This window comes from Pseudophryne corroboree, chromosome 4, assembly GCF_028390025.1.
Source record: "Pseudophryne corroboree isolate aPseCor3 chromosome 4, aPseCor3.hap2, whole genome shotgun sequence".
NCBI classification, from domain to species: domain Eukaryota; kingdom Metazoa; phylum Chordata; class Amphibia; order Anura; family Myobatrachidae; genus Pseudophryne; species Pseudophryne corroboree.
This window is the reverse complement of record NC_086447.1, coordinates 445574962-445595893: the sequence shown is the minus strand read 5'-3', so window position 1 is coordinate 445595893 and position 20932 is coordinate 445574962. Positions and strand designations below refer to the sequence as shown.

Sequence of the window (20932 nt, the reverse complement as noted above, 5' to 3'; positions counted from 1 at the left end):
ACCTGAAGTTCAGACTTTTGTAAAAGGAGTGCTGCATATTCAGCCCCCGTTTGTGCCTCCTGTGGCACCTTGGGATCTCAACGTGATGTTGAGTTTCTTAAAATCACATTGGTTTGAGCCACTAAAAACCGTGGATCTGAAATATCTCACGTGGAAAGTGGTCATGTTATTAGCCTTGGCTTCAGCCAGGCGAGTGTCAGAATTGGCTGCTTTATCATGTAAAAGCCCTTATCTGATTTTCCATATGGATAGGGCAGAGTTGAGGACTCGTCCCCAATTTCTCCCTAAGGTGGTGTCAGCGTTTCACCTGAACCAGCCTATTGTGGTGCCGGCGGCTACTAGTGAATTGGAGGACTCCAAGTTGCTAGACGTTGTCAGGGCCCTGAAAATATATGTTTCCAGGACGGCTGGAGTCAGAAAATCTGACTCGCTGTTTATCCTGTATGCACCCAACAAGCTGGGTGCTCCTGCTTCTAAGCAGTCTATTGCTCGCTGGATTTGTAGTACAATTCAGCTTGCACATTCTGTGGCAGGCATACCACAGCCAAAATCTGTAAATGCCCATTCCACAAGGAAGGTGGGCTCATCTTGGGCGGCTGCCCGAGGGGTCTCGGCTTTACAACTTTGCCGAGCAGCTACTTGGTCAGGGGCAAACACATTTGCAAAATTCTACAAATTTGATACCCTGGCTGAGGAGGACCTGGAGTTCTCTCATTCGGTGCTACAGAGTCATCCGCACTCTCCCGCCCGTTTGGGAGCTTTGGTATAATCCCCATGGTCCTTACGGATTTCCCAGCATCCACTAGGACGTTAGAGAAAATAAGAATTTACTCACCGGTAATTCTATTTCTCGTAGTCCGTAGTGGATGCTGGGCGCCCATCCCAAGTGCGGATTGTCTGCAATACTTGTACATAGTTATTGTTAACTAAAGGGTTATTGTTGAGCCATCTGTTGAGAGGCTCAGTTGTTTTCATACTGTCAAACTGGATCTAGTATCACGAGTTGTACGGTGTGATTGGTGTGGCTGGTAAGAGTCTTACCCGGGATTCTAAATCCTTCCTTATTATGTCTGCTCGTCCGGGCACGGTGTCCTAACTGAGGCTTGGAGGAGGGTCATAGTGGAGGAGCCAGTGCACACCAGGTAGTCATAAATCTTTCTAGAGTTCCCAGCCTCCTTCGGAGCCCGCTATTCCCCATGGTCCTTACGGAGTTCCCAGCATCCACTACGGACTACGAGAAATAGAATTACCGGTGAGTAAATTCTTATTATCTAACACTCTGGCTGCCAGTAATTTGACTGTTTATTATTGCAGCAAGGATTCTCTGTCCCTATGATTCTTTCCCCCCCCCCTTCTTTTCTTCATATATACTTAGAAGGTGGTTACAATTGTATCTGGGATTTTGGATGTTATAGGCCTCTTTGTATCAACCTACGCAGAGTTCATGGCAACAATTGTATCCAATGCACTGGCTGCCAGTATTTGACTGCTTACTATTGCAGCAAGTATTCGGTGTCCCTAAAAAAAATCCGCCACCTCTCTCTCTTCTTTTTTTCTTGATATATATTTCAAAGGTGGTTATAATTGTATCTGGGACATTGGATGCTATAGGCCTCTTTGTATTAACCTATGCAAAGTTCATGGCAATAACTGTATCTAATATACTGGCTGCCAGTATTTGACTGTTTACTTTTGCAGCAGGTATTCTATGTCCCCAAAATTCCCCTGTTGTTTTGTTTTCTTCTTGATATATACTTTGGAGGTGGTGATAATTATATCAGGGACATTGGATGTTATAAAAACACACTCAATTACTCTTTTTTCTGTTATTGTTGCTAGCCTTTTCATATCTTTTCCACTGATACAAACTAACATCTTATTTGAAATCTAGCACAGATAATATCCTTATCAAATGTCTATGTATTAAAAAGTATTATTCAATTAATGTCCTTATGACAGATATACTCAGTCTGCAATAACAGGTATTCTTTTTTCAGATTTTGTGTTTGTTTGTTATATATGCCTTAAATCATAATAGGCTACTTTCCTTGTTCGGCTTTACGCTATGCACAGGTAAACAGAGGCCTGTTGTCACTAACCCCTGTTGACCATATGATTTAACCTCCGCATACCCATGTGTTTGGGCTGCCAATCGGTGCAATGAGGGTCAACTAAATATCCCCAACGGGTTAGACAAATGTATTTTATAAAACTGGCACAATAACAAACATTTCCCATTCTGAACAGCCGCACTTGCTACTCTTTTCCATACGCAACCTACTACCATACCACACTGGATATGCCCAACCCCGTCTGATCTTGGAGGCAATACAGCGTTGGGCCTGGTCAGTACTTTAGTGGGAGACCAGTTAGGAATACCAGGTGTTGTAGGTTACTGATGGCACTTAATTGGGGCTTGTGCTGACTCCACGGGAAGATGGGCTTATGCTTGCCAGACACTGAATTACCATAGTAGTAATCCATCAATATGTTCGCAGACTCATTCTTTAAGTGTGGCTCATAAAAGTTAGAGCCATCCATTTATTATTTATGCAAGTTTTTTTTCAATTCTAAATTGTGTACCCCATTTCTTATATAGACATATTATTAAAAGTTAAGTTTTAAATACTTCATTGTTACAGTGTTGCAGTTCCTGCAATCTGCTTGGTTTGAGCCTCTACAGGAGGCTGATCTCAAGTTTCTAACGTGGAAGGCGGTCACCTTGTTGGCCTTGGCTTCTGCACGACGCGTGCCGGAATTGGGGGCTTTATCTTGTAAAAGCCCCTATCTGATCTTCCATGAAGACAGGGCGGAACTTAGGGCTCGTCCACAGTTCCTGCCTAAGGTTGTGTCGCCTTTCCACATCAACCAACCTATTGTGGTGCCAGTGGCTACTGACTCCTCAATTACTTCAAAGTCCTTGGATGTAGTGAGGACTTTGAAGATTTACGTGAAGAGGACGGCTCGTCATAGGAAAAGTGACTCTCTGTTTGTCCTATATGATCCAAAGAAAATTGGATGTCCTGCTTCTAAGCAGCTGATTTCCCACTGGATCAGGTTCACTATCCAGCATGCTTATTCCATGGCAGGATTGCCGTGTCCGAGATCTGTAAAGGCCCACTCTACTTGTAAAGTGGGCTCTTCCTGGGCGGCTGCCCGGGGTGTCTCGGCGGTACAACTCTGCCGAGCAACTACTTGGTCTGGGTCGAACACGTTTGCCAAGTTTTAAAAGTTCGATACTTTGGCCTCTGATGACCTCATGTTTGGTCAAGCAGTGTTGCAGGAGCCTCCGCGCTCTCCCTCCCGTACTGGGAGCTTTGGTACATCCCCATGGTACTAATATGGACCCCAGCATCCTCTAGGACGTAAGAGAAAATAGGATTTTGGTTACCTACCGGTAAATCCTTTTCTCGTAGTCCGTAGAGGATGCTGGGCGCCCGCCCAGCGCTTCGTTTTCCTGCGTTGTTTTTTATGGTTCAGTGTTACCTGGTTCCTAGGTAAGTTCTGCGTTATTTACTGTTTCAGCTGTTGCTCAGTTGTTCCAGCATGTTGGCCGGATTTGCATGTTTGTGTAAACTGGTATGAATCTCGCCACTATCTGTGTAATTCCTTCTCTCGAAGTATGTCTTCTCCTCGGGCACAATTTCTAGACTGAGTCTGGTAGGAGGGGCATAGAGGGAGGAGCCAGCACACACTATTAAACTCTTAAAGTGCCAATGGCTCCTGGTGGACCTGTCTATACCCCATGGTACTAATATGGACCCCAGCATCCTCTACGGACTACGAGAAAAGGATTTACCGATAGGTAGCCAAAATCCCATTTTTACTGTTTCTACTATGTTCTAACATAAACCCACAAAAATTAGGTGCTGATTAACTTTGGGGCAATTGCAAATACCAACGTGACACTGCTGACTGAACAATTAGACACGTGCACAGGTAGAAAATCTTGGCGCTATTGTGTCTGTTCTTTAGCGTGAAGAATAGGTGCATGCTGAAAACCCTTACCTGCTGTCAAATGCTGATTTACAATTGTGATTTTATGGTAAGCAAACATCTAACCTACTGACATGGTTGTCATAATACAATGCATTAGTGAGAGGATCTGCATTACCACCTGCTGGTAAGAAATGGTAGTTCAGTTTTATTTTAGTTTACTTTATTTAGATTTTATATTTGGCAATATTTCTTGAGTTCTGCATGGAGCTTAAACATTGGTTGTTTTGCTGAAGAACTTCAGTAAAATAACAGACAAAATGACAAGTTTTAATGAAATCTGGAACGATTTACAAGAGCAGTGATCTTTAACGATTCCTTTCTCAGACAAAGGAGAACCATCCATTATTAACAATTCCGTAACTATACATAACAAAGCCAGCTCTATTTCATAGTTTCTTGTGCTCTTTATATGTTCTCAAATGTTCCAGATTTGTCTATATGATAATGTGGTATTTTCTTGCTTTATGTTTTACAGGAAAAGAAATCAAGTTCTCCAAAGAAAAAGAGATTATCTTCTTCTGCACATTGGCAAGCACCTCCTGTAGTTGTGGCCTTCAAGGATCTGGAAAGTTTCACAGCTACTGTCCTGCAGGAATTCATTGTCATATGCAGGTATGTCATGTAAAGGAAATTTGCTGCCACACTTTACTTGCTTCAAGGCTGGTAAATTCCACAATTGACGTTCATATATACACGCAATGTCCATGATGGTCACATTAAATCTGACATTCCACTGTAGCTCTGTTTAATATGGAAAGTGTAGGTAGGGGGCTGCATAGGTAAGAGCAGGTATGTACTTTAGTAGCTTAATTTGCAGCAAACTGTTATGTCTCGTCTGGACAATGCTGTAAGGGCCAGATATCTAATCTAAAATGAACACACCTGAGCTCAACATAACGAACAGTCATCCAGCTGAACAGGCCACATTAAAATCCCAAAATGATAGTGGCCTAATAATGTTGGGTTTGTGGTCTCTATCATCCATATTTAGGTTCATCCACAGATGAGAGCACTTAACCATCTTTCATCCATTACTATGTAACCCTGGTTAAATATAAATGTCCTTTTAGGGTAATATGTGTATAGTAACATAAGGTGTTATTCTTCATATTTAGTGTAGTGCAGGCTAGCGTTTAAACATGTATTTAATCTAAAAAAACAATTATAATTGGGTGATCAGTGAAAACCCTACTATCCATACTGATATCTTCCCTTCAAAAAGGCATCAGCAAACATTTTATTTCCAAGAGAAAAATAGGCATAGCACAAATAGGGAAGGCACTTCAAGCATTTAAAATAAATGGTAGAGTTTGTTGGTGGAGATATGGAATATGATGTTAATAAGTGCGCAACACAAATGGCAAACCTGGTAGACAAGTCTCACTGAATATGCCAGCAGGACATTATGGAGAACATCACACAGGGAAGCTGGCAGATTATTTGTAAAATTTAGGGGGAGGGAGGTTCAGTTAGGTCCACTTATTGCCTAGGTGGAAAAACAGGCGTTTTCGCTCTTTTTAGGACGAATGTGAATTTGCCCTATTCAATATCAAGGACGTTTTTTCGCCTGGGCAAAAAATTCATCAGGAGCGAAAAACATGTGAATCAGCGATTTCACGTTTTCTTACCTGCGCCAATTTTGAGGAATTTTTCGCCACTGCCTTTTCGCAATAAAAAAAAAAAAAAAAAAAAAGGTGAAAAGGTCTTAAAACGGGCAAGAACAAGCTGCAACTGAATAGGCAGGGGGGTGAATTCAATAGCTCAGATTACTAGAGCTAATTGAATACCCCCGTTAGTTGCTTCATTCATGTCTAAGTTCAACTGAATGGATCTGGTAATAGACAGAAATCAAAGAATCTCTAAATCCATTCCAACATCTTTATCTTTATCACTGGGTGCTATTGCAAGACAAAGCACATTTGGAGGCATTACTGATAACTCAATCAATTACCCATGATAGGTGTTTCCTAGTGAAAGGTATTGATATTATCCAGTTACAATTTAGAAATTGGCGCAGTGAGTAAAGAAAGCAGCCAATAAAGAGATTATGGTATCTGGATGATGAATGGAAGATGGTGAAAATTGAACATTCTAAAGACACATGATCAGACTCGCTGTCTGTGTTCATTACTTGGTTAAACCTTGCATATTGCTTAGGGGCTCATTGTAAAATGGTGTTATTTGTTGGCTTTACTCTTTGTCCAGCTTCTATATTTATATTGGTCGTTAGGTCAAAATGCAGGAATTTCCCTGTGGAAAGCTTTTACCGCTCTATTCCATTGTTACTGCAGATGCTGTACCACAGAAGTCTTTATGGTGCATGTACTGTTGGCATGGTAGGTTGGTTGACGTGTTTCGCTGCTCCTACTAGCAGCTTTGTCACAGCTTGCATGATAAAAACTTCTGTGGTGTTTGCAACTGGACCTACCTCCTGGAACCAGCAGCTAATGGATACCCCTTTTCCACTAGCTCTAAAAACAAGGGTAAATGCGCGGGGGCGCGCATTTACCCTTGATTTTTTCTAGTGGATATGGCCCCCCCTGCAAATTCCCGGATCAAGTGATCCGGGAATCCTACCCAGGTAGCTTTCCGGGTTGAACACGTGTTCAACCCGGTAAGCTGTGTAGTGTAAACGGAAGCCGTGTCGATGGGACACGGCTCCCGTTCACAGTGTATGGAAGTGCGGCGCTGGGAGATCATGTGATCTCCCAGCACCGCCCCTGCCGCCTTAGCAGCAGTGTCACCAACCCGGCAATATGCCGGGTTGGTGAGCTCAGTGTAGAAGGGGGCTCTTGCATGGGTCGCAGCCGTGTCAGGCTCCCGGCTGCGACCCGTGCTAGCAAGTGGAAAAGGGGTATTACTGTGTCCAAGTGAGCCATCCACTGTGCGTTGATCCTCATCACTAATCAGGACCCCAAAACTATCGTCACGGAACTGTTAATAAATTGCTCCATGCTGGATAACTTGGAATATTCAAAGGGCCATACACCTATTTTCAGGCCTATTCATATTATCAACTAACAGGACAATTGGAGGATAAGGAACTTATTTCCACAGTTTATCTGACTTTGGGGTCTATTCATGAAGCAGTGAACAGTGTGGAGAAGTGAGCCAGTGGAGAAGCAACAATCAGCACTGACGTAACATTTACAATTTTCATACTACAAAATTATATAGAGCAGCTGATTGGTTGCCATGGGCAACTTCTCCACTGGCTCGCTTCTCACTGCTTAATGAATAGACCGCTTTATCTGCTGACTTATTTCTAAGGTCTTACAAATGCATACTGCTACGTAATGAATTGTTTTATAGCTCTTTTATCTTACCTATTGTCTTTTAATAAACGTCATTCTTTTATTTCATTTGCTTTAGTAATTCATTACAGGCCTTGAGGCCACTGGTGTGCTGTTTAGCTTTGTTTTTATTATTGTGTTCCTATTGCGGAGATTGGCTCTCTCCATTATTTTAGCTGCCTGGAAGAAACACCCAGAGTAGTGCCTGATTGGTTTTATATCTTGCTGTAATTTCCCCTCGCTACACTCACAGATTTAAGTTTTATAATTGTTATGCTAGTTTAATGCATATTAAGTTTTAAAACACAGGTACAAAATTATACAAGGATGCAACGTGTTACAAAATCCAGCCAATAACTTGTAATGTGATCTAGTTCATTTTATATGAATATCAAGTTTATTTTTGTCAGTTTGGTAGGAAGTTAACTAAGTCAAGCTTGGTTCATTTATCATTCGTTGTTATTTTACTAAAACCTCTCATTCTTGTATACTTCCTTGGGGGACTAAGCATACTTCACCTGCCTTTGCAGATATTTTACTTTGTGAAGATCTTCATGATACTGGTAGATATCATTACCTTGGTAGATGTAGTTACAGTATATCTTTTATTCATCTTCATGGTCATGAATAGATTGGTTTCTCGCAGGTAAAGCTAAAATACTTTAAGCTGCAAGCATTGTGAGAATGGCACGGAGGGATTATGCCTTTATTCAGATGTTTATTTATGACGCTTTTGATGATACCGCTCTTTTCTCCTGGCTTATTCACAACGTTTCTTATGAAACTGGGGTGTATTAGTGGATAGAGTATTATTTAGAAAGAAATGACAGCGATGTGTCAGAACGTGTTATGGTGTACCTAGAAGTCTTCCGTGCAAGGTCAGTGCATACAACTGGTACCTGCAGCAAATAAAAGATCAAAAAACTCTTATATGAACATTCTTCAGGGATAAAGGGGCAGATGTATTAAGCCTGGAGAAGTGATAAAGCAGTGATAAGTGGAAGGTGATAATGTACCAGCCAATCATTACGAGTTTGAAAAGTGACAGGAGCTGATTGGCTGGTGTGTTATCGCCTTCCAATTATCACTTCTTTTTCACTGCTTTATCACTTCTCCAGGCTTAATACAAATGCCCCAAAGTTTCTTTATTCTATAGAAAATATTTTTGTCAAAATGTAACTCATTAAAAATGTAAGTATGGATCTTCAATAATACTTTAAACCAAATCTCTCATGGGTTGTAATAAAAATACTTAAACTATACCAACATACTATATTCCTCACTATTTCACATATGGTTTCTGATGAAATTCCGAACTCTTTTAGCAAAAGTTATATCAAAGCTGTTTGGATAGGTATAAGAACCAGGGTACATAAGCTAATATTGCCTCAAGGTTTGGAGCAGGGTTGAATGGGAGCTTTTCAGATCTGTAAATATTATACAGCTGTGGCTGAGAAAAGATTTCCCAAAAATGTGGTTTATGGAAACCACTGCATTCTCCTGTATATTCATGTGACACTTTTTTGTTTTTGTTTTCTGAATACAAGTCTGTCATCGGTTAATTAATACATGGAAATGGACGGTAGTTGATTTAACTCTCCTAGGGATTATATGTAACTGGAAACACTAAAATGAATAACTTTACATTTGTAGTTTTGACCTGTTAAGCTGAAGGTATTTTAGATCAGTTACATTTCATGGGTTTGCAGTGCTTTTAAGTTAAAAATATTTTTTTTCTGTAGGTACATTTGTGCATTACTTACCATCTCTCAATTTATTTGGGATTCCACCTTCCCATCTTCATCTAGCAAACCCCTAACCACCCGCCTTCGCCTCCCAGACCCCTTTGCAGCGCTGTCTTATTTAATTTACCAGAATTTTTTGATATTCACAAAAAACAACCTGCTGTTGCTCCCATTCCATTCCACCGAAATAACACTTGTTTTAATAAACAGTCAGGGCTGTGGACTCGGTATGTCAACCTTCAACTCCAACTATTTTACTACAGTCAGACTCCTTAATAAATGGCAAATGTATATTTTACATGCATTCTATCTAGACTGAAGTTCGAACATTAGGGTAGTTAAATACGAGCGCACAAAACATAATTTCATTAAAGTTCATATAAACTATGACAACAGTATGGTTTAATTATATCCCAATGCAATGTCTGACAGTTGCATGTTGTAACTGGTAACTAACTCAGTGTAGTGGGTTACGTCAGCATGCGATAATTATTGCAGTCTAGTGATGGCAACAAAGTGATATAATTATAATGGCATAGATTATTTTTACTCTTCTTTGAACAGAAGTAGTCCTTAAAATAGTTCAGCGTGGAATAGTTTAATTCCTTCAAAACATATTGTAGCATTCTGACGTATAGATGTGTTCTCTTCATCCTTGCTGCAGTCACGGTAAACAGCTCTTCAAGTTGCGCCGGTAGCGATGATAGTCTTTTTTGCGCAAATTAATGCAGTAGTACGCACAAGCAAATCCTGCTGATTAAAATGACATGCAGTATGCCTGTATTCTGTGTGTAATTGCAGCAGTATCTGCATCTGAAATGCCACGTTACAGTGTTTTCCAGGAAAACATTGTAGCATAGCATTTTGATTGTAAATACATTTGCAGTCACACATTCTGCATATCATTTTAATCAGAAGCTGTGCGTGCATCCTATTGCATTAGTTTGCGTCTAAGACGCATTTTTACTGAAAAAAAATGCAAAAAAAGATGCCAGGCGCTACTCACGTGTTGTGTAAGGCGACTTGTAGCGCACGGAGCAAAGATGTAAGAGGACACATCTGTAGGCAAAGTTAAGTAAGGGCATGTCACCAGAACTGTGGGCTGACCAATATTGTACGTTAGTGTAAATACACCTATTACCAGGCATATCTTTTGTGCCAAGTACATTACTGGTGCACCTGCAGACTGGTAGAAAACCAAGTGTACAGATAGAAAGGGCGGATGCACTACAAGGGCAGAGATGCACATTTTTTCCATCAATGCAATGCTGGAGTACATCCGCCTGAATTTGTTTGTGCATCAGACCCATAATCTTTAGTAAAATAACTGGACACACAGTTCATGTAATCAGGGCTTAAAGTTGGTCCTGGAGAGGTGGTGTAACTAATTTACCCAGACACCAAACTCCCCACCCACACACACACACACACACATTGAGCAGAGTCAGGGCCAGTGCTAGTGTTTTCGGCACTCCCCCATAAAACTGTAAATTAGTACCCTAAATACCATACTTTATCAGGGCATTGATCTCACAAAGACGTAGCGTGGTCACATAATAGTACCTCCAATTCAAATTACACCACATAGGGGCACAATCTTATTCACATTACACCGCATTTAGTGCCCATGATTCATATTAAATCACATAGTAATGCCCTTTATTCACGTTATGTCACTTAGTAGTGCCCTTTATTCACATTGCACTACACCACGGTAGCCTCTATACATGTTATGCCACACAGTAGTGTCCCTATTGTACAATGCCCACAGTAGTGCCCTTTATACACAATTCCCACAGTAGAAGTTCCCCTTACACATAATGCCCACAATAGTAGTGCCCCTTACACATAATGACCACAGTAGTGCTGCTTATATATATATATTGCCCACAGTAGTACCCCTTATACACAGCTTTCTCACTGTCTTGTCCCTCCAGTTCCCTCTCATCTTGTCTTCAAGATGCACGGAGCCTGCTCCTCTTCACTCCAGCAGTAGTGACAGCATGACATAACATACGCTGTGCTAGAAATGAAGCCATTTGGATCTGAGAAGCAGATGAATGCTGTCCAACAGACACAGCATGTGTGAGTACCAGGAGGGGTGGGCTGTAAATGGAGGAGGACCATGGAGCCACCAGGACCTGCATAAGAAGGAGGCAGCTGCAGCTTATCAGTAACACTAGCGTTGCTTGTATCATCTATTGCTGTAGATGATGGGGATTACTGTGCAGGGCAATGGAGGTGGTGGAACTGAGTTCCCCCTACCATTACAGGTGGTGGAACTCAATTCCACCTCGTTCCCCTTCACTTTAGCCCCTGCATATAATGCAGTACGTAGTTTGGCATAGACGATACCATTCTCTGAATTTGTTGCCTGTTTTATAAGTATGGGGGTCATTCCGAGTTGTTCGCTCGCAAGCTCCTTTTAGCAGCTTTGCACACGCTAAGCCGCCGCCTACTGGGAGTGAATCTTAGCTTATCAAAATTGCGAACGAAAGATTAGCAAAATAGCGAATAGACACCTCTTAGCAGTTTCTGAGTAGCTCCACACTTACTCGGCATCTGCGATCAGTTCAGTGCTTGTCGTTCCTGGTTTGACGTCACAAACACACCCAGCGTTCGCCCAGACACTCCTCCGTTTCTCCAGCCACTCCCGCGTTTTTCCCAGAAACTGTAGCGTTTGTTCGCACACACCCATAAAACGGCCTGTTTCCGCCCAGAAACACCCACTTCCTGTCAATCACATTACGATCACCAGAACGAAGAAAAAACCTCGTAATGCCGTGAGTAAAATACCTAACTGCATAGCAAATTTACTTGGCGCAGTCGCACTGCGGACATTGCGCATGCGCATTAGCGACTAATCGCTCCGTTGCGAGAAAAAAATACAGAGCGAACAACTCGGAATGACCCCCTATGTGTGTAGGTTATTTCCTCCATATGTTTGTGTGAATGAGTTTTACTGGTTCCATTACCTATCCCATGTTTCAAAGTATCTTTTTCAGTCCTATATCCATATAAATAACCCTTTATAATATCATAGTGATCTAATAACAGTGTGGTATTCCCATGTAGCACATCCTAAAACATATTAACATTGCTTATCACATTATTTTATTATATATTAACAGTTTCTTATATAGCACAGCATACGATGATAAAACAAAACTGGGTAATAGAAGTAGAAAGGCCCTGCTTGCAAGCTTACAATCTATTAGGAAATAGGCATTGATACACAAGGATAGGTGCTATCTATTGCATAAATGTCCACCAGATTGCAAGGGTTCTTGGTGGGCTGTATAATATGGTCACACAATGATGTTGGCCTGGGGTCAGCAGGATGGGAAAGTGAAGAAAGAGAAAATATGTGATGATATGTGTGGACTGTACAGAGAGGATGTAATTGGATAGGAAAGCTTTTGAAGGTAAGTGAGTGGTTCTGGAATGTGATAAGTGAACCTGAAGAGGTGAGTTTTCAGGTAACGCTTGAAGGTTTGGAGACTAGGGGAGAGTCTAATTGTGCGTGGTAGGGCATTCCACAGAGTGGGTGCTGCCTGAAGAAAGTCCTGCAATTGTGAATGAGAGCAAATAATGAGTGTGGATGAGAGACGTAGATCTTATGAAGAGTGGAGAGGTCGGGATCGGAGATATTTTGAGATAAGCAAAGAGATGTTCATTGGTGCAGTTTGGTTAATGTCCTTGTGTGAGTAAAAGTATTTTATATTGAATGTTGCAAAATACAGGTAACCAATGGAGGGACTTACACAGTGGATCTGCAGCTGATGAATGTCTAGCGAGGAAGATTAGCCTCGTAGCTGCATTCAGAATGGATTGTAGTGGTGAGAATCTATTTTTGGTAACACCAGTAAGAAGACTATTGTAATAATCAATGCGGGAGATAATGAGAGCATTGATTAGAGTTTTTGCAATGTCTTGTGTGAAGTATTGTTGTATTTTGGATATGTTTTTTAGATACATGTAACATGTTTTTGAAACAGATTGAATGTGGGGAACAAAGGACAGTTCAGAGTCAAGTATGACACCTAGGCAGGAGCTTGTGGGGTAGGATTGATTGCAGAGTTCTCCACAGTGATAGAGATATCAGGTTGGTAACTACTATTGGCCGGTGGAAATATAATTAACTCTGTTTTAGAAATATTACGTTTGAGGTGGCGTGATGACATCCAAGAGGAAACGGCAGAAACACATTCAGTGACATGGACCAATACAGATGGTGACAAATCTGGGGAGAATAGGTAGATTTGAGTATCATCTGCGTACAGATGATACTGAAATCCAAAAGAGCTGATTAGTTTACCAAGAGATGAGGTATAGATTGAGAAAAGCAGAGGACCTAAGACCGAGCCTTTTGGTACTCCAACTGAAAGAGGTAGTGCCGAGGAGGTGGATTCAGAGAAGTGGACGCTGAAGGAGCAATTAGAAAGGTAGGATAGGAACCATGTGAGGGCTGTATCTTGAAGACGTAGGGATTGTAGTGTTTGTATGAGAAGAGAGTTGTCAAAAGCAGCAGATTGATCTAGAAGAATAAGAAGTGCGTAAATGCCTTTAGACTTCGCAGTGACCAGATCATTCACTACTTTAGTCAGTGCTGTCTCTGTTGAGTGTTAAGAACGAAAGCCTGACTGAAGTGGGTCCAATAAGTTGTGTGAGGCAAGTGTAAGCAAGGCTCTCAAGTAGCTTGGAGAGGCATGGGAGCTGAGAGATGGGATTGTAGCTTGAGAGAGAGTTAGGGTCCGATGTTTTTTCAGAATGGGAGTAATCACTGCATGCTTGAACAGTGAACAGTGAAGGAAAGATACCAGTAGAGAGAGAGAGCTTACAGATATTAGGTAGTTACTTTCTTGTGAGGAGTATAGGCATAAGAGGAGAAGTAGTAGAGTAGCAGGTTGACACTTCATCTTCATTTGTGGGATGAAATGAAGAGAGGGTGCCAGAGAGTTCAGGTAGGGAATTGAGTAGGTTACTGGCTGAGGAAGAGCATCACATCATAGCTATATAGCACAGAGGTTCCCATATGCATTCCTCAAGGCACCCTAACAGTCTAGGTTTTAAGTATATTTCTCAGACAATTTTATTTAACCATTTGTGCTGAGCCATGGATATACTTAAAAACTGGACCGCTGGGGTGCTTTGAGGACTGCGTTTGGGAACCTCTGATATAGCAGCATTTTTTCAGTTTTCAGTCCTATACCATTTTCTCAGTTCTGTCGTCCCGTAAAATATTCCCAGTTCTTGGTGTAAATTTACTAAGATGGGAGTTCTATTTAAGATGGGATGTTGCCCATAGCAACCAATCAGATTCTAGGTATTATGTTCTAGAAGGTGCTAAATAAATGAGAAGTAGAATCTGATGGTTGCTATGGGCAACATCCTATGTTAAATAGAACTCCCATCTTAGTAAATTTACCCCCTTGTATCCCAGCTTTCCATTACACTCTTTTTCCATGAAAATGAAGTTGAAGTGGCAAGAAAGCTCAAAGGGGAAGCATTGGCTACCTATTTTCTTCAATTTTTCTAATCCCAATTTAAATAGTATCCTCTTCTGTGTTAGAGAACTTGGCCTGATGGTGCAATTACTATTACAAATATATATTGTTTGTTTTATAAGAAACATTAATACCCCTATACAGTACATACATTATACAGCATTTGGTATTGGTATGAGTCCCAAGAGTGTGGTCCTGTCTATTCTATTTGTTAGCAAATGAGGGGAGATGGTGTGCTTCAAGGTGTACATTTCATATCCATATCCAGTTTCAATTATTTGCCTTTTACTATGAAATTGATTAATTATTGGGAGAGCGCCATATCTCGCTTGTGGCCAGACCATACGCAGTCCTGTGTTTACTAAGGGGCACATCCAATTATTTAGGTATTATTCACTAACAACTTTTTTTTGTTTACTAAATATAGTTACAATTATTAATAAATGGGTGCTTATATAAAGGAATAATGATGCTCTTCACTATTTTCCTGTGTGTGTATTCTGCATAAATATTACACTTCTAATACAATATTCTAGGTTTTTCTTCTTCATCCACTAGGGGTCACTGGAGTACTCTTGGGATATGGACGGCGTAGCAGAACAAAGGCACTGAATATTTAAATTTAGAACTCTCCACCCCTCCATATCCCAGAGTACCTCAGTGTACGAACCCAGTGTTTTTTCTGTGCTCAAAGCACTAACATCGGCTTGTGGGATTCCCACACTTGTTGGAAGATTTTTATTAATTTTTCATTTTTATTTTTCATTTTTTTTTAATAGCACATCCCTTCCCAGTTTCAAGAAAAACATGGGTCCGGGATAGTGCCGCTGCACGGGCAGCGCATGGCGTGTCGGTCCTCACAAAGAGCACCCTCACAGCCACACGCAGTTCACTACCTGCTGTAAACGGAGCTTGCAGATAGAAGCCCCGTCACAGCCATGAACTGCTGCCTGAGCTGGACGGAGCTTACAGGAAGAAGCCCCGTCGCAGCCATGATCTACTCCAGCGCAGCCAGGACTACAGAGCTGGACGGAGCTTACAGAAGAAGCCCGTCACAGCCATAATTTACAACAGCTGGACGAGCTTACACATAAGAAGCCCGTCGCAGCCATGATCAGGAGACAAGGTAGGCTGGGGAACGGGGCGGTCAGCGCAGGCTGCCGCCCCGCTATGTTTGGGTTAATACCTGCTTCCGCCCGCAAGCCCCAGCCGCTATGTCTGCAGGCCGCCCGTCCCAGCGCTCCGTCCGGCCGCCCAGCTCCGTCCGGCCGCCAGCGCCATACGGCCGCAGACGCTCCCTCAGTCTCAGTACAGAGACGGGGACCGCCGCTCCGTCCGGCCGCCCAGCAGCCATCCACCCACATGTGCCAGCGCTATGAGGCTGCAGGCTTCCCGCAGGACACAGCGTTACAAGGCACGGTGGAATTCTGGCGGATTAAATATACAGCAGCACAGTGTATAGGCAGCTATATATAGGTGACAGGTATTTATAATGTATTGTTACCTGTCCTGGGAGTAATAGGCTATTGAGCATATATTACTGTCTGTGAGTTTCACAGTATAATAGGCTATTGAGCCTATATTAATGGCTGTTATTATCACTGTATAATAGGTTTTCTCTATCGTCCTAAGTGGATGCTGGGGTTCCTGAAAGGACCATGGGGAATAGCGGCTCCGCAGGAGACAGGGCACAAAAGTAAAGCTTTTACAGGTCAGGTGGTGTGTACTGGCTCCTCCCCCTATGACCCTCCTCCAGACTCCAGTTAGATTTTTGTGCCCGGCCGAGAAGGGTGCAATTCTAGGTGGCTCTCATAAAGAGCTGCTTAGAGAGTTTAGCTTAGGTTTTTTATTTTACAGTGATTCCTGCTGGCAACAGGATCACTGCAACGAGGGACAGAGGGGAGAAGAAGTGAACTCACCTGCGTGCAGGATGGATTGGCTTCTTGGCTACTGGACATGAAGCTCCAGAGGGACGATCACAGGTACAGCCTGGATGGTCACCGGAGCCACGCCGCCGGCCCCCTCACAGATGCTGAAGCAAGAAGAGGTCCAGAATCGGCGGCTGAAGACTCCTGCAGTCTTCTTAAGGTAGCGCACAGCACTGCAGCTGTGCGCCATTTTCCTCTCAGCACACTTCACACGGCAGTCACTGAGGGTGCAGGGCGCTGGGGGGGGGGCGCCCTGGGAGGCAAATGTAAACCTTTAAAAAGGCTAAAAATACCTCACATATAGCCCCAGAGGCTATATGGAGATATTTACCCCTGCCTAAATGTACTAAATAGCGGGAGACGAGCCCGCCGGAAAAGGGGCGGGGCCTATCTCCTCAGCACACGGCGCCATTTTCTGTCACAGCTCCGCTGGTCAGGAAGGCTCCCAGGTCTCTCCCCTGCACTGCACTACAGAAACAGGGTATAACAGAGAGGGGGGGCAAAATAAATGGCAATATATTAATATAAAAGCAGCTATAAGGGAGCACTTAATCATAAGGCTATCCCTGTCATATATAGCGTTTTTTGGTGTGTGCTGGCAGACTCTCCCTCTGTCTCCCCAAAGGGCTAGTGGGTCCTGTCTTCGTATAGAGCATTCCCTGTGTGTCTGCTGTGTGTCGGTACGTGTGTGTCGACATGTATGAGGACGTTATTGGTGTGGAGGCGGAGCAATTGCCAAATATGAGGATGTCACCTTCTAGGGGGTCGACACCAGAATGGATGCCTTTATTTGTGGAATTACGGGATAGCGTCAACTCGCTTAAGCAGTCGTTTGCCGACATGAGGCGGCCGGACACTCAATTAGTGCCTGTCCAGGCGCCTCAAACACCGTCAGGGGCTGTAAAACGCCCCTTGCCTCAGTCGGTCGACACAGACCCAGACACGGGCACTGATTCCGGTGGTGAAGGTGACGAATCAACCGTATTTTCCAGTAGGGCCACACGTTATATGATTTTGGCAATAAAGGAGATGTTACATTTAGCTGATACTACAGGTACCACTAAACAGGGTATTATGTGGGGTGTGAAAAAACTACCAGTAGTTTTTACCGAATCAGAAGAATTAAATGACGTGTGTGATGAAGCGTGGGGTGCCCCGATAAAAAAACTGCTAATTTCAAAGAAGTTATTGGCTTTATACCCTTTCCCGCCAGAGGTTAGGGAGCGCTGGGAAACACCTCCTAGGGTGGACAAAGCGCTAACACGCTTATCAAAACAAGTGGCGTTACCCTCTCCTGAGACGGCCGCACTTAAAGATCCATCAGATAGGAGGATGGAAAAGATCCAAAAAGGTATATACACACATGCAGGTGTTATACTACGACCAGCTATTGCGACTGCCTGGATGTGCAGTGCTGGGGTAGTTTGGTCAGAGTCCCTGATCGAAAATATTGATACCCTGGACAGGGACAATATTTTACTGTCGTTAGAACAAATAAAGGATGCATTTCTTTATATGCGTGATGCACAGAGAGATATCTGCACACTGGCATCACGGGTAAGTGCTATGTCCATTTCGGCCAGAAGAGCTTTATGGACACGACAGTGGACAGGCGATGCGTAGAGGAGTTATTTGGGGTCGGTCTATCGGATTTGGTGGCCACGGCTACGGCCGGGAAATCCACCTTTCTACCTCAAGTCACTCCCCAACAGAAAAAGGCACCGACCTTTCAACCGCAGCCCTTTCGTTCCTTTAAAAATAAGAGAGCAAAGGGCTATTCATATCTGCCACGAGGCAGAGGACGAGGGAAGAGACAGCAACAGGCAGCTCCTTCCCTGGAACAGAAGCCCTCCCCGGCTTCTACAAAAGCCTCAGCATGACGCTGGGGCTTCGCAAGCGGACTCGGGGGCGGTAGGCGGTCGTCTCAAGAATTACAGCGCGCAGTGGGCTCACTCGCAGGTAAATCCCTGGATCCTGCAGATAATATCTCAGGGGTACAGGTTGAAATTAGAGACAGAGCCACCTCGCCGTTTCCTGAAGTCTGTGTTACCAACGTCCCCCTCAGAAAGGGAGACGGTTTTGGAAGCCATTCACAAGCTGTATTCTCAGCAGGTGATAGTCAAGGTACCTCTTCTACAACAAGGGAAGGGGTATTATTCCACTCTTTTTGTGGTACCGAAGCCGGATGGCTCGGTAAGGCCTATTCTAAATCTGAAGTCCTTGAACCTGTACATAAAGAAGTTCAAGTTCAAGATCGAGTCACTCAGAGCAGTGATAGCGAACCTGGAAGAAGGGGACTTTATGGTATCCTTGGACATCAAGGATGCGTATCTCCACGTTCCAATTACCCCTCACACCAGGGGTACCTCAGGTTCGTTGTACAAAACTGTCACTATCAGTTTCAGACGCTGCCGTTTGGTTTGTCCACGGCACCTCGGGTCTTTACAAAGGTAATGGCCGAGATAATATTTCTTCTTCGAAGAAAGGGCGTATTAATTATCCCATACTTGGACGATCTCCTAATAAGGGCAAGGTCCAGAGAACAGCTAGAGATGGGTTTAGCACTATCTCAAGAGGTGCTAAAGCAGCACGGATGGATTCTGAATATTCCAAAATCCCAATTAATGCCGACAACTCGTCTGCTGTTCCTGGGGATGATTCTGGACACAGTTCAGAAAAAGGTTTTTCTTCCCGAAGAAAAGCCAAGGAGTTATCTGACCTGGTCAGGAACCTCCTAAAACCAGGAAAGGTGTCTGTACATCAATGCACAAGAGTCCTGGGAAAAAATGGTAGCTTCTTACGAAGCAATCCCTTTCGGCAGATTCCATGCAAAGGGATCTGTTGGACAATTGGTCAGGGTCGCATCTTCAGATGCACCTGCGGATAACCCTGTCGCCGAGGACAAGGGTATCCCTTCTGTGGTGGTTGCAGGAGGCTCATCTATTGGAGGGCCGCAGATTCGGCATGCAGGATTGGATCCTGGTGACCACGGATGCCAGCCTGAGAGGCTGGGGAGCAGTCACACAGGGAAGAAATTTCCAGGGAGTGTGGTCGAGCCTGAAAAAGTCTCTTCACATAAGCATTCTGGAACTAAGAGCAATCTACAATGCTCTAAGCCAGGCGGAACCTCTGCTTCAAGGAAGACCGGTGTTGATCCAGTCGGACAACATCACGGCAGTCGCCCATGTAAACAGACAGGGCGGCACAAGAAGCAGGAGGGCAATGGCAGAAGCTGCCAGGATCCTTCGCTGGGCGGAGAATCACGTGATAGCACTGTCAGCAGTATTCATCCCGGGCGTGGACAACTGGGAAGCAGACTTCCTCAGCAGACACGACCTTCACCCGGGAGAGTGGGGACTTCATCCAGAAGTTTTCCACATGCTATTAAACCGTTGGGTAAAACCAATGGTGGACATGATGGCGTCTCGCCTCAACAAAACACTGGACAGGTATTGCGCCAGGTCAAGAGATCCGCAGGCAATAGCTGTGGACGCGCTGGTAACATCTTGGGTGTACCAGTCGGTATATGTGTTTCCTCCTCTGCCTCTCATACCAAAGGTATTGAGGATTATACGGCAAAGAGGAGTAAGACTAGTGGCTCCGGATTGGCCAAGAAGGACTTGGTACCCGGAACTTCAAGAGATGGTCACGGACGATCCGTGGCCTCTACTTCTGAGAAGGGACCTGCTTCAGCAGGGTACTTGTCTTTTTCAAGACTTACCGCGGCTGCGTTTGACGGCATGGCGTTTGAATGCCAGATCCTAAAAGGAAAAGGCATTCCAGAAGAAGTCATTCCTACCTTGATAAAGGCAAGGAAGGAAGTCACCGCGAAGCATTATCGCCGTATTTGGCGAAAATATGTTGCGTGGTGCGAGCAGCGGAGTGCTCCGATGGAGGAATTTCAACTGGGTCGTTTTCCTACATTTCCTGCAATCAGGATTGTCTATGGGTCTCAAATTGGGATCTATTAAGGTTCAAATTTCGGCCCTATCAATATTCTTCCAAAAAGAATTGGCCTCAGTCCCTGAGGTCCAGATTTTTATCAAAGGAGTACTGCATATACAGCCTCCTGTGGTGCCTAAGGTGGCACCGTGGGATCTAAATGTAGTTTTAGATTTCCTCAAATCCAATTGGTTTGAACCACTAAAGTATGTGGATTTGAAATATCTCACATGGAAAGTGACTATGTTACTGGCCCTGGCTTCAGCCGGGAGAGTATCTGAACTGGCGGCTTTGTTTTATAAAAGCCCTTATTTAATTTTCCATTCGACATAGGGCAGAGCTGCGGACGCGTCCGCATTTTCTCCCTAAGGTGGTATCAGCGTTTCACCTGAACCAGCCTATTGTAGTGCCTGCGGCTACAGACGACTTGAAGGACTCCAAGTTGTTGGACGTTGTCAGAGCCTTAAAAATATACATTTAAAGGACGGCTGGAGTCAGAAAATCTGACTCGCTGTTTA

The 20932-nt window shown here is 43.6% G+C and overlaps 1 protein-coding gene and 1 pseudogene across 4 annotated transcripts in view; both read left to right on the top strand.

The window, feature by feature from the left end:
• Positions 1 to 20932, top strand: part of ORC3 (origin recognition complex subunit 3) — a 234743-nt gene that overhangs the window by 98216 nt on the left and 115595 nt on the right. For all 4 annotated transcript variants that reach the window (XM_063916932.1, XM_063916929.1, XM_063916930.1 and 1 more), the window contains exon 8: positions 4475 to 4611. In XM_063916932.1, the coding sequence (XP_063773002.1) occupies positions 4475 to 4611 (137 nt within the window). The remainder of the gene's footprint in view (positions 1 to 4474; positions 4612 to 20932) is intronic.
• Positions 2276 to 2394, top strand: LOC134912450 (5S ribosomal RNA; annotated as a pseudogene).